The sequence below is a fragment of the Miscanthus floridulus genome, chromosome 19, assembly GCF_019320115.1.
Source record: "Miscanthus floridulus cultivar M001 chromosome 19, ASM1932011v1, whole genome shotgun sequence".
In the NCBI taxonomy this organism is placed as follows: domain Eukaryota; kingdom Viridiplantae; phylum Streptophyta; class Magnoliopsida; order Poales; family Poaceae; genus Miscanthus; species Miscanthus floridulus.
Window position 1 is genome coordinate 6,111,078 of NC_089598.1, and position 12,052 is coordinate 6,123,129.

At 45.2% G+C, this 12,052-nt stretch overlaps 1 protein-coding gene across 2 annotated transcripts; it reads left to right on the forward strand.

Moving 5' to 3' along the window:
* The first annotated feature begins 2,684 nt into the window (after positions 1-2,684).
* LOC136529607 (protein transport protein SEC16A homolog) lies at positions 2,685-11,816 on the forward strand. Of its 2 annotated transcripts, none has more exons than XM_066522683.1 (13): positions 2,685-5,782; positions 5,861-6,184; positions 6,937-7,062; positions 7,140-7,262; positions 7,363-7,524; positions 8,444-8,569; positions 8,651-8,785; positions 9,410-9,537; positions 9,628-9,739; positions 9,820-10,140; positions 10,212-10,319; positions 10,402-10,673; positions 10,749-11,816. In XM_066522683.1, exons 1-13 carry the CDS (start codon positions 2,858-2,860, stop codon positions 11,410-11,412), a joined length of 5,526 nt encoding a protein of 1,841 aa, XP_066378780.1. In that variant the 5' UTR covers positions 2,685-2,857; the 3' UTR covers positions 11,413-11,816. The 2 variants fall into 2 exon arrangements, with proteins under 2 accessions (XP_066378780.1, XP_066378781.1); XM_066522684.1 differs by having other exon boundaries at positions 10,215-10,319.
* The last annotated feature ends 236 nt before the right edge of the window (positions 11,817-12,052 follow it).

Consider the following 12,052-nt stretch of genomic DNA (forward strand, 5'->3'; position numbering starts at 1 on the left):
TAGTCACTAGTGCATGTCCTCTCTGCTCCGCCTTTACTTTTCTGGCGCGCTGTTGGATCCCTAGAAAACTTGTACCGAGGTCCTGGAGAGCGCTTCAACATTTTGTCAGATGAAGCATCCGGCACGTCTGCAAGCTAATCTGACACGCTGCGAGGCCTTTATTCGGCTCGATGTGGACTTGAGTGCACATGTAGGCCTTGTTTACATGCCATCTAAATTCCAAGTTTTTTCACTCTCTCTATCATATCAATTTTTAGCCACTTGCATAGAGTATTAAATATAGGTAAAAAAAATAACTAATTACACAGTTTAGTTGGAAATCACGAGATGAATCTTTTGAGCCTAGTTGGTCCACAATTGAACAATATTTACCAAATAAGACGAAAGTGGTACTATTCATCGGGTTCAAAAAATTTGCAAAGTGAACAAGGCCGTAGAGGCTGAGACCGTTAGACTGTCTCCAACCGTCCGTCCGAACCTAAACGCGAGATGTATTCGACGGTTTGGATTACGCATCGAAGAAAGGGTCTGGCACCTAAAACTTCTCTCTTCAACAGAGGATGCAAAAAAGAAACTCACTCAACAAACCCCGCCGAGCGCCGCCCGCGCCTCCCTGCATGCAACCTCCCCTGCCGACGGATCTCCAACTGGTGTTCCCTTCCCCTGTCGCTTGCTTCTCCATGGCCGGCCGTGGATGCGACCTCCCCTGCCCCGGCGCGGGCTCCGGCGGCGGTCCTGGCGCGGGATTCGGCGGCGGCTCCGCCGCGGGCGCGTGGCCTTGTTTCGGTGGCGTGAGCTCCTCTCTCCTCGCCCCCGATTCTCCATGGCTGGCCATGGATGTGACCTCCCTTACCCCGACGCGGGATCTAGCGGCGGGCGTAGCCCCAACCCCGATGCGGACGTGGCCCTACCGGCGGAAGTGAGCGAGAGCTCCGACCCGATGCGGGCTGCGATTGGGTCGAGGAGAGAGACAACCGAAAGATGATGCATATCTGGGTTCCCTCTCTCCTTCTACCCAAAATAGGGACTCCCTTTGCCTACTGTGTTGGAGGGCATTTTTTCACTGTGCAGGACGCAAAATGGGTTTGGATAGGGATTTGCATAGCTCGTTGGAGACAGTCTTAGTCACGTTGTCGTGTTGGGGCCAGCTTTAGGCTAGCTGGTACGAAAATATGAATGAAAAAATATTTCTCGCTACTTAGGCTCTAAAAGGCGCAGCCCACGGGATAATCATACTTTAGCTAAAGTATTCTACCGCGTTTTTGTATAGCTACTTTGCCCCGTTCGGCTTACCCCATATTCAACTTGTTCGGCTTATTTTTTCAGCCAGAACAATGTTTTTCTCTTACAATAATTCAGCCAAAACAGTGTTTTTCAGCCAGTTTCAGCCACAATTCTGCCAGCCGAACGGGCCGCTCTGTACAACCTGTTTAAAGCACCGTACTCAACAACCAAAACGAGTTACAACTTGTTGTTTAGGATAAGATTTACCATTGTTCACTTTATACAACCACTATATATATATATATGCTAGTGCGACTACTATTTAATCACGCCGTAAGACATATCATAGTTTGGAGGCGTACATGTTTTCATCGTCTAAACGCTATATAAACTACGCTGTCAAAATATTTGCTCATGGTTATATCCTTGTGTCGTCTATGTATACTTAGGTGGTGTTTAAATCCAACGGCTAAGGTTCGCCGTCGCCGATCTTCAGAGCAGCCATCAAATCTCTGTGGCCCTGCCTGCTCCCTTTCCCTCCGGCCATCTATGTGGCGCCGTCGTCGAGTTCCTCCAGCACGCCGCCTGATGTGCCCGCCATCCACGCACATATGCACTTGGGCCACCTGATGTACCTGCTGTCATGGTCACGCGAGAGAGATTGAGAATTCGGTAGAGTCAAGATAAAGTTGGCTAGCTTTCATCTTTCTCTATTCTTTTATCTTTTTGTATTTGTTTTTTTACAACATTTTTTGTATTTTTTTGTTTTGTTTGGACTGCATGTCGATGTGTTGTGTGAAATTTTTTCTAACGTGCCGGTTCTTTGAAAACTTTAAAATAGCTGCATAGTTCACATCGACACAATTGATCACATCTCGTACGAATTAAATGTGGCAATTAGTATATGAAACAGTGAAATGAAAGTGCGGACTGAGAGAGCTAGTTCCATCTACTGTTACCAATACTGTTACGTCTCGAAAATAATTGGATGAAACTCAGACCGGCCTTATAATAAAATAAATTATATAAGTCATCAGTAATTCATGAGACGAATTTATTAAACCTAATTAATCCATCACTAACACATATTTACTGTAGCACCATATTATCAAATCATGGACTAATTAGGCTTAAAAAATTCGTCGCGTAAATTAGTCGTAATCTGTGTAATTAGCTATTTTTTAAGTCTACATTTAATACTCCATACATGTGTCAAACATCCAATATGATTGGGACTCAATTTTAAAAAAGGAACTAAAATAAGGCCTTAATGTCATCATCCTCTTGTATAAGCCTACTCTAGATCAGACAAAAACCCTATTAGCTTATGCTAAAATTTAGCTTTCTCGCAGCATTTCAGGATCAGCGTAAGTCAAATTTAAAATTAGTATTCGAGTCGAGCAGGGAAAAAAATAAACAGAACCGGGAGCCCGGGACGAAGTGGAACTGTGGAAGGCGAGCGTGACGTCGGCGGCGCATCGCATCGTACGCGTCTCCTCCGTCTCCAATCTTCTCCTCCACTGCAGCGGAAGTCCACCAAAGCGAAACCAGGAGCGGCCCGCCAGATCCACCTTCTTCCCCCGTCCATCGAACCAAACCCTAGGGACCAGGGCTAATTCCCCTCCTCACTCCCATGGCCTCGGATTTTGACGAGACCGACGAAGCCTTCTTCGACAAGCTAGTCAACTCCGACGACGACGATCCCCCGGCCGCCGCCGCCGCCGCCGGCCTCGCCGCGCTATCGCTGACCGACCAACCCGACGCGGCGCCGCCTCGCGAGTCCGAGCCTCGTGACCAGCCTGCGGCGGCGCCACCGACGGAGGAGCCGGAGCGTGGCCTCTCGTCGGAGGTTGACCCTGCGGCCGCGCTGCAGCATCCGGAGACCCAGGCCCGGGCCCCGGAGCCGGTCGCCGACCTCGCTGCGACCGCCGGGGCAGATCCGTCCGGGGACCTGGCTGCGGTTGTGCCCGGGTATCATCAGGGCCTGCAGGCGTCGCCGTCGATTCCAGCAGGTACCGGCGATGTCAGCGCGCCGGATCGCACCGTCTCTGGCCAGACGGAGAGCAATGCCAGTTCCCAGTTGGATTCCATCACAGCTGCGGAAGGGTCTGGGGATCAGAGCGCCAATGCGCAGTTGGAATCCACCGATCCCAGGTATCTAGAGAGCCTCTACCCTGGCTGGAAGTACGACGACGCCACGCAGCAGTGGTATCAGGTAGACACTCTCAGCGCGCAGAGCTATGCTGCTCAGAATACTGGTGCTGCTGTGGCAGGCCATGGAAGTGATGATGTTCTTCAGCAGCAGCAGCAGCAGTTTGGTGCTTCATACCTGCAAACCACTTCACACGCAGAGAATGCACTTGAACACACGCAGCCGACTACTCAGCCTGAGGCTGACAATCAGCCTGCAGTGGCACCACGGAAAGAGGAGGTACAACCTGAATCTGTGCTTACGCATCGTGCGGCTCATACAGAGGTGGGATATGGGGAGAGCAATGCCAGTTCCCAGTTCGATTCCAGCACAACTGCTGAGGGATACGGGGATCAGAGCGCCAATGTGCAGTTGGAATACACCGATCCCAGATATCTAGAGAGCCTCTACCCTGGCTGGAAGTACGATGAGGCCACACAACAATGGTATCAGGTGGACACTTATGCTGCTCATGATACTGCTGGTGCTGCGGCAGACCAGGCGAGTGGTAGTGTTCAGCAGCAACAACAGTTTACCGGTTCGTACCTAGAAAACACTTCACATGCAGAGCCTGCGCTTGAACCTACAGAGCTGACTTCTGAGTCAAAACCTCAGCTTGAGCCTGCGGCTGCCCCTCCTGAGACTGAGGTTGATAATCAGCCTGCAGTGGCCCCACAGAAAGAGGAGCGGGCGGAGCATGAATCCATGCCGGTGCATACGAAGCCTGAAGCTGAGGAGATTCCTGCCGATGCTGGTGACACTGCCGCAGCGAAAGAGGGTGGGTCCCCAGGGTCAGAGAAAGGCATCCATACCGCCATCAAGCAGGTGCAGTGGAACGACTTTGGTGCCAGCACTGGTGGCGGTGGAGCGGATCTGTTTGATGACCTCTTGCCCGACGGAGCTGAGGACGACTTCTTCGGGGACACTGTCCCTGGCAACCAAGGCGTTCAGTCATCCTTGGTAGGTGCTAAAAATGTTAGCGCACCAGATCACAGCTTCTCTGCAGGAGTAGATAACAGTGCCACGATTAGTGCTGGACACAGCTTCTCTGGCGGAGTTGATAAAAATGCCAACTCTTATTTCGGTTCCAGTGGAAGTAGTACAGGGTACGGGGATCAGAGCACTAATGCACAATTGGATTCCACTGATCCCAAATACCTGGAGAGCCTCTACCCGGGGTGGAAGTACGATGAGGCGACGCAGCAGTGGTATCAGGTAGGTACCCACAGTGCACAGAGTTACGTTGCTGATAATACTGGTGCTGCTGTAGCCCTTGGGAGTGACTATGCCCAGCAACATCAGCAGCAGTTTAGTGCATCGTACTTGCAAAACAATTTACATGCAGCACTTGAGACCATTGCGGAGGAGAGCAGCACCAATGCCACGGGCTGGGCCCAGGGTGGGACCAACACAGGACCCACAGAATACCCACCGAACATGCTGTTCTATGCAGAATACCCAGGATGGTACTTTGACTCCAACACTCAACAATGGCAAACACTTGAGTCATACCAGCAAAGTGTTGCACAGGTTGCAACTACTGCAGCAGCCTCAGATGTGTTAGCAGGGGCAGGCCATAGTGTAGCTAATTACACCGAGGATTCTTATGCAAGTAGCTATAACCAGCAGAGCCAGTGGCAACCAAATTTGTTGGGTAACACCATGCAGCCTGATGTTTCGGGGGGCAGGAGCTTGTTAGGTAGTTCCTATAGTTCCAATCAGCAGGCTGGGAATCAGATTGGGCAGCAAGCCAATGCTGAGTCTTTACAATCGTCTATAAATTACGAGCCTAATCATATAGAGACATTTATGCCTTCTACAGGTCAATACACTGGTAGTGAGGGAAATCAGGCTAGCTATAAGGGGTTCGAACCTTTTACAGGGAACCAGAGTTGGTACAGGGGTTTGGAGCATTCTACAAGTAAGGAGTTAAGATACAAAGGGTTTGAACCTTCAACCGGTTTCCAGAATAGTCGCAAGGAATTCCAGCCTCCTAAAGATCACCAGGCTGGCCACATGGCAGATGAACCTTTGATAAGAGATGGGTATGTTAGTTCAAATGGTGTTGCCAATACACAAAATTTCGTACCAAAAGAAAGCATATACAAGACACAAATGCATGATGATTCCACTGCACATACTCATGCGGCAAGCAACTATTGGGGTAATCAGACCTCAATGGGCATTGCTCAGCAGCAACTGATTGGTACAAATGGTCCATCCCAACAGTTTGGTTTCTCACCACACGAGCAGAGATCATCAGTTGGACGCCCACCACACACTGTGGTATCCTTTGGATTTGGGGGGAAGCTTGTAGTTCTTAAAGAAACCAGCTCCATGGCTGCAAACTTTGACAGCGGAAATCAGGTACCACAAAATTATTTCCTTGTAATATTCTTGCTGTAATGAGTTGTAACTAAAAGCTTTTTGTTGCTGCAATCCAAGGGCAATTCTGGTCGAATGGTATCAGTTCTTAATATTCAAGAGGTTGTTGCTGATAAAATTGACCACTCAAGCATCACTAACAGCGGTGCATTTAGCTACTTCCATGCTTTGTGTCGCCATCCTATTCCTGGCCCTCTTGTTGGTGGAAGTGCTGCATCAAAGGATGTGAATAAATGGCTTGATGATATGACTGGAGTATATGAATCTTCTCAGACGGAATTTCAGGGAGGGGATGTTCAGAAGGTGCTTATTTCGTTGTTGAAAATATTGTGTCAACACTATGGAAAGCTTCGTTCACCCTTTGGGTCTGACCCATCACATGAGGTATTTTCTGCCTGCCAATGATCCTGTCCGTGGAATTAATATTTTGTTTGAACAACATTTTTCATTTGCTGTATTGCAAATCCTTCAATAAGTGAAATATATACCAAACACCACTGTCATTCGGTGTCAGTTCTTCTCTATGATTGCACATCAATGATACTCTGGTTTCTGATAACTTGTAAGGAGACATGTTAGGTATGGATCTGTTCAACATTAATATGTTAAGGTGGCACTCCTAGATACTTGAAGATTTACTCGATGTCATCTATCTGAATGCCTTTTGCGTCTCTTTTTAGTCTAATCTTTAAACTGGGATTTGCATTCTTGCTTGAATGACAGTATCTTGATGCTTAAGCTGGCCTCGTAAGAAAATACTTAAGGTGTTCTGTATCATGATTGTGTTTTATTTATCGACCGATCACCAAAGTATCAGTTTTTAATAGAAATTGATTGAGCTATGATAGTGAAACAACAGAAATATGTATGGAAGATGATTAGTAATCAGTCTGATATTGCCCATGTATGCAATTTTTTTCTCGAAAATGCAGGAGAGCTGCGCATCATTATATTGTAAGAAAAAATATTATATATTCTGACATGAGAAATGAAAAGATACATTACTCTCTTTATTCTCTAAATTAAATCCAGCCTGATGAATCATGTGGTGGGAAGGGCTCTTTTCAACAAGATGCTTCACTCTATTGTGATTATTTTCTAATGGAATACTGATTTTGTTGAACTATTTGCTAAAGGGTATAGATGGCCCAGAGATGGCAGTGACGAAACTTTTTTCATCTTGCAAGAGCAGTGCTAATATGAAAGGGTATGGAGCTGTTGTCCATTGCATGAGAAATCTTCCCTCAGAAAGCCAGATTCAGGTAATTCTAATTTCTCTTTATCTGTGGTGCATTATTTAGCAATGTATACCCTTGTTTAGACAAATACCCTATTGCAGACTACTGCCCAGGAGGTTCAAAATCTCCTTGTTTCTGGTAGAAGGAAAGAGGCCCTTCAGCATGCACAGGAAGGTCAGCTTTGGGGCCCTGCACTGATCCTTGCTTTGCAACTTGGTGATAAGGTCTGCTGCAGAATTGAAATCTTCACTCTAGTTAGTTGGATGGCGTGTACATTTCTCTTTCCTGAGTTATTTCTCATTGTCTTGCTACCTGACAATGCAGTTTTATGCGGATACTGTGAAGAAAATGGCTCACTGCCATTTTGTTTCCGGATCACCCTTGAGGACATTGTGCCTTCTTATTGCTGGACAACCTGCAGATGTTTTCAATTTTGAGAATCCTGTTAACAGTGGTTCTTTGTATTCTCCCCACCAGCCTGTAGAGGTAATATTATGTTATTATTATGCTCCCTCCCGTCCATATATGCTGTTTTGGGCATCAACGTGGTTTCTAGCAGTCTACTGTGATCACTAGTTTTTATATGACCTTTTTTCTTCAAAGATTGTAAAACTGCTTTATCATAAAACTATTTTTTTGTTACAAATCCATTGATACTATGGGGGTGTTTGGTTCCACGGACTAAATTTTAGTCCATGTCACATCGGACGTTTGGATGCTAATTAGGAAGACTAAACATGAGTTAATTATAAAACTAAATACATAGATGAAGACTAATTTACGAGACGAATTTATTAAGCCTAAGTAATCCATCATTAGCACATATTTACTGTAGCACCACATTGTCAAATCATGGACTAATTAGGCTTAAAAAATTCGTCTCATAAATTAGTCGCAATCTGTGTAATTAGTTATTTTTTTAGTCTATATTTAATACTCTATGCATGTGTCCAAACATTCGATAGGACAGGGACTAAAATTCAGTCTAAGGAACCAAACAGGCCCTATATTCATTGATCTATTGGATTAGTTCTTTCAAAATTACAGGTCAAAGTTAGAGAGGTTTGACCAATTATTTGCATATGGAGTTATTGTAATTGAAATAGTCTTAAATACAACAACGAATGCTGCAATGGAAAATAAATTTGTCATCCATGACTTTAGTGATTGTTTACTTTGAAGCAGGAGCATCTACATTCTACATTTTTTATACCATGATACCTTACATTTCTGTATTATATTATAATCATCTGCTATTATCTAAAATTATAGTCACATTTCGTATGTATCCTTAAATGATTTTTCGATTCACCGCTCCCCTGCTCTCGTGTTTTGATTCTCATATTTTGAGAAATCTTGTTAGACATGGCCTTATTTTTTCATTGTAATATTCGGGTTTGGACAGGCTGCGCCTAAGGGTATGCTGGATGACTGGCAAGAGAATTTGGCTATTATAACAGCAAACAGGACAAAAGGTGATGACCTTGTAATTACCCACCTTGGGGATTGCCTTTGGAAAGAGAAGAATGAGGTTCGAGTCTTGTTTGCTGTGATGAATACAGCCCCTTTTCAGTTTTAAGGTTGAGTCTAATGGACCATTGATTTTATGCAGGTTGCATCTGCTCACTCATGCTATTTAGTTGCTGAACTAAATATTGATTCGTACTCTGAAAGTGCAAGGATGTGCCTTATTGGTGCAGATCACTTGAGATGTCCACGCACATTTACCAGCCCTGAAGCGATCCAGGTCTTTTTCAATATCAAATCTGCACCATTTTTTCCTAGTTTACTCTGAAGATTATCTATCTAATTCTGGTAGTGCAAGTGTTAGGTTCCGCACCATTTGTTTCCTAGTTTACTCTGAAGATTATCTATCTAATTCTGGTAGTGGAAGTGTTAGGTTCCGACTGAGGGTGCTATGGATAACATCATGCTTTGGTGCCAATTTTAATGGCATGGATCAAATTAACCCTTAGGGCTTGTTTGGCTGCACACCAAACCACCCCAATCCACATGGTTTGGGCAACCCATGTGGATTGGGTGGTTTGGTGTGCACCCAAACAAACCCTTAGGCAACCACACAAATGCATGTAAAGGATATTTTCATGACATAATGCGATATGAGCATTTCTGTATGTGCTTCAAAGTTCAAATTCTCTATAGCTGTTGGGCAGATATATTTCCTGATCTGTCAAATAGGATTTATGATGTACTCCAATAACTTGTGATTTTTTAACTTACTCTTTTGTTCTATTTTGGGACTATCCTTTGGCCATATCTTTATTTTTCCCCATTACTGGTTTCCATACTCTTGTGTTTTTTCTTGTTTTTTCATTGTCCCTGATTAATATCCTCCTTATGCAACTAACAGAGAACAGAGGTTTATGAGTATGCAAAGGTTCTTGGCAATTCTCAGTATATTCTCTTGCCATTTCAACCATACAAGCTGATATATGCATATATGCTTGCGGAGGTTGGGAAGATTTCTGATTCACTAAAGTAGGTTGTTGAATTATCATTTCCATATTTGTCCTTGGTTCATTTCCTTATTTCTTGGGTTCTTAGTTGACATTGAATTGCATTATGAAGGTATTGTCAAGCATCTCTGAAGGTGCTGAAGTCCTCTGGTCGTGCACCTGAACTAGAAGCATGGAAGCAATTGTTTATGACCCTGGAGGACCGGATACGTACCCATCAACAGGTTTGCGTATATTGTAGTTGTTTTTATTTTAATTGAGCATTTTTTTTCTTTTCACTGATAGTCGACTCACTGCTATTTAGGGTGGATACGCAACAAATCTTGCCCCTGGAAAGATTGTTGGAAAGCTTTTCACATCACTTGATAAATCTTTGTCCCGCATGATGGGTACACAAGCTGCACCGTTGCCTCAACTGCCGCAGGGTGCTGCAAATGAGAGAGATGTTTATTCTCCTCCTGATACAAAAGTTGTAAATAGCCAGTCAGCGATGTCCATGGCACCTTTAGTGTCTTCTGCTTCAGAGCAGTCTATGAGTGAAATTGGAGGAAATAGTGGCTATGGCAGGGAAGTTGCGCATAACAGAAGTATTTCTGAGCCAGACTTTGGCAAAACCCCCCAACAGGTACTTGTCTCTTGGTATTGTTTTCTGAAGAATTTTCAATTCTTTTTATACCTATACATATGATAATGCAGCAGGGTGCTGTATCAAGTAAGGCACAAAGCACATCAGGTTCAGGCAGTTCACGCTTTGGATGGTTGGTGCAGAAGACAATGGGGCTTGTTTCGAAATCTCACCGCCAGGTACTTGTTAGCACATTAAATACAATTTGTCTATGCCTCTGGTTCTCTGCAGTAACATGGTTAACCTCCTGATGTTCTATAGGCAAAGCTAGGGGAACAGAACAAGTTCTACTATGATGAGAAGCTGAAGCGGTGGGTGGAAGAAGGCGCTGAGATCCCTGCTGAGGAGCCCCCACTTCCCCCACCTCCGTCAAAAGTGCCATTCCAGAGCAGTGTTCCAGATCCCAACTCGAATGCTCCTCCCACTGGTGGAGGTTATTCCTCAAATCCTCCGGAGCCTAGTTCCGGGATGCCACCGATGCCACCAACCCAGAACCAGTTTTCAGCACGTGGAAGGATGGGTGTTAGATCAAGGTGATTTGTTTAGTTCTTTCCCCTAATTCCTTTCTATATCATCTGGTTGCAACTGTATAACATTTCCTTCTGTAGATATGTGGATACTTTTAACAAGGGTGGTGGTGGTGGCGGTGCAAATGCCTTTGGAGCAGCGACATCATATAGCAAACCAGCGGCTCCATCTATAAATCCAATGGCTGGTGCGAAGTTCTTTGTGCCAACTCCAGCTACTGTTGCTTCAGAACAGATGGCTGAGCCAGGTGCCCACAGTGAAGCCACCCGACAGGATGAACCATCGTCCTCACCAGCGATGGAGACAGCATTCAGTTCGCCGCCACCACTGATACAGATGCAGTCAACCATTCAGCGGTACCCAAGCGGTGACACCATTCAGCGGTACCCAAGCGGTGACAACATTCCGCGGTACCCAAGCGGTGACAACATTCAGCGGTACCCAAGCGGTGACAACATTCCACGGCACCCAAGCAGTGACAACATTCAGCGGTACCCAAGTATGGACAACATTGTGTCCCCCTCAGGCAGTGTTAACAGCTCAATGTCAAGGTCAAGAGCGTCGTCATGGAGCGGAACATTACCAGAGCAGTTGAGCAGCACTGCTGCTACCAGGTCACCTGATGGACAGATCATGCAGTCACCATCGATGCCCGGAAAAAGACCTCCGCACAGCCGTTCCAGCAGCACTTCTTCTGCCCAGTTCAATGGTTTGGGCGAGGAACTTCACGAGGTGGAGCTCTGACACTTGGCCGCAGATTTCGCCTTTTTGACCATCATGTGATTTTATTAGTAGCTGGATGTGTGTCTAGAAAGCAAAGGAAAGGAAATTGAAGGAAAAAAAAGAGTGGTGTCCCTTTTCAATTTTTACATGAGAAGCCTGTGGATGCCGCTGCATTGTACAGATAGTTCACTCGTTCGCCAGATGAAAAATGTATAAGAGAAGTAGGTTCAAGATAGGAAGTTGTAGAAAGGCTGACAATACGTCTTTTGTTTTGTGCTTAACAAAGATTAAAACCATAATGATTCATCATTGTTAAGATGGACGCTTGGAAAAACTTGGACAAATAAGGCCTTGTGGCTGGTAACCCGTAACCTCAATAATGTTGGTCCACATCTTGTGCGTCCACCCTCCTGTACTCAACGAAACTCTCTTGTTTGTGTTGTGTATGCTTATTTCTTTTTTCCTGTATCGACAAATGTATTTGTGTTGTGTGTATGCTTATTTCTTTTTCCCTGTATCGACTAATGAGAGAATGTGGGTTTTGTATGGATGAAGCTTGAAAAATCGCACATGCATGACCCTTGGCAGCCATATGCATCCAACTGTTTGAATTGGCTGTCAAGAAATATAAACAATTAGAATGGAATGGGCATCAAATCAA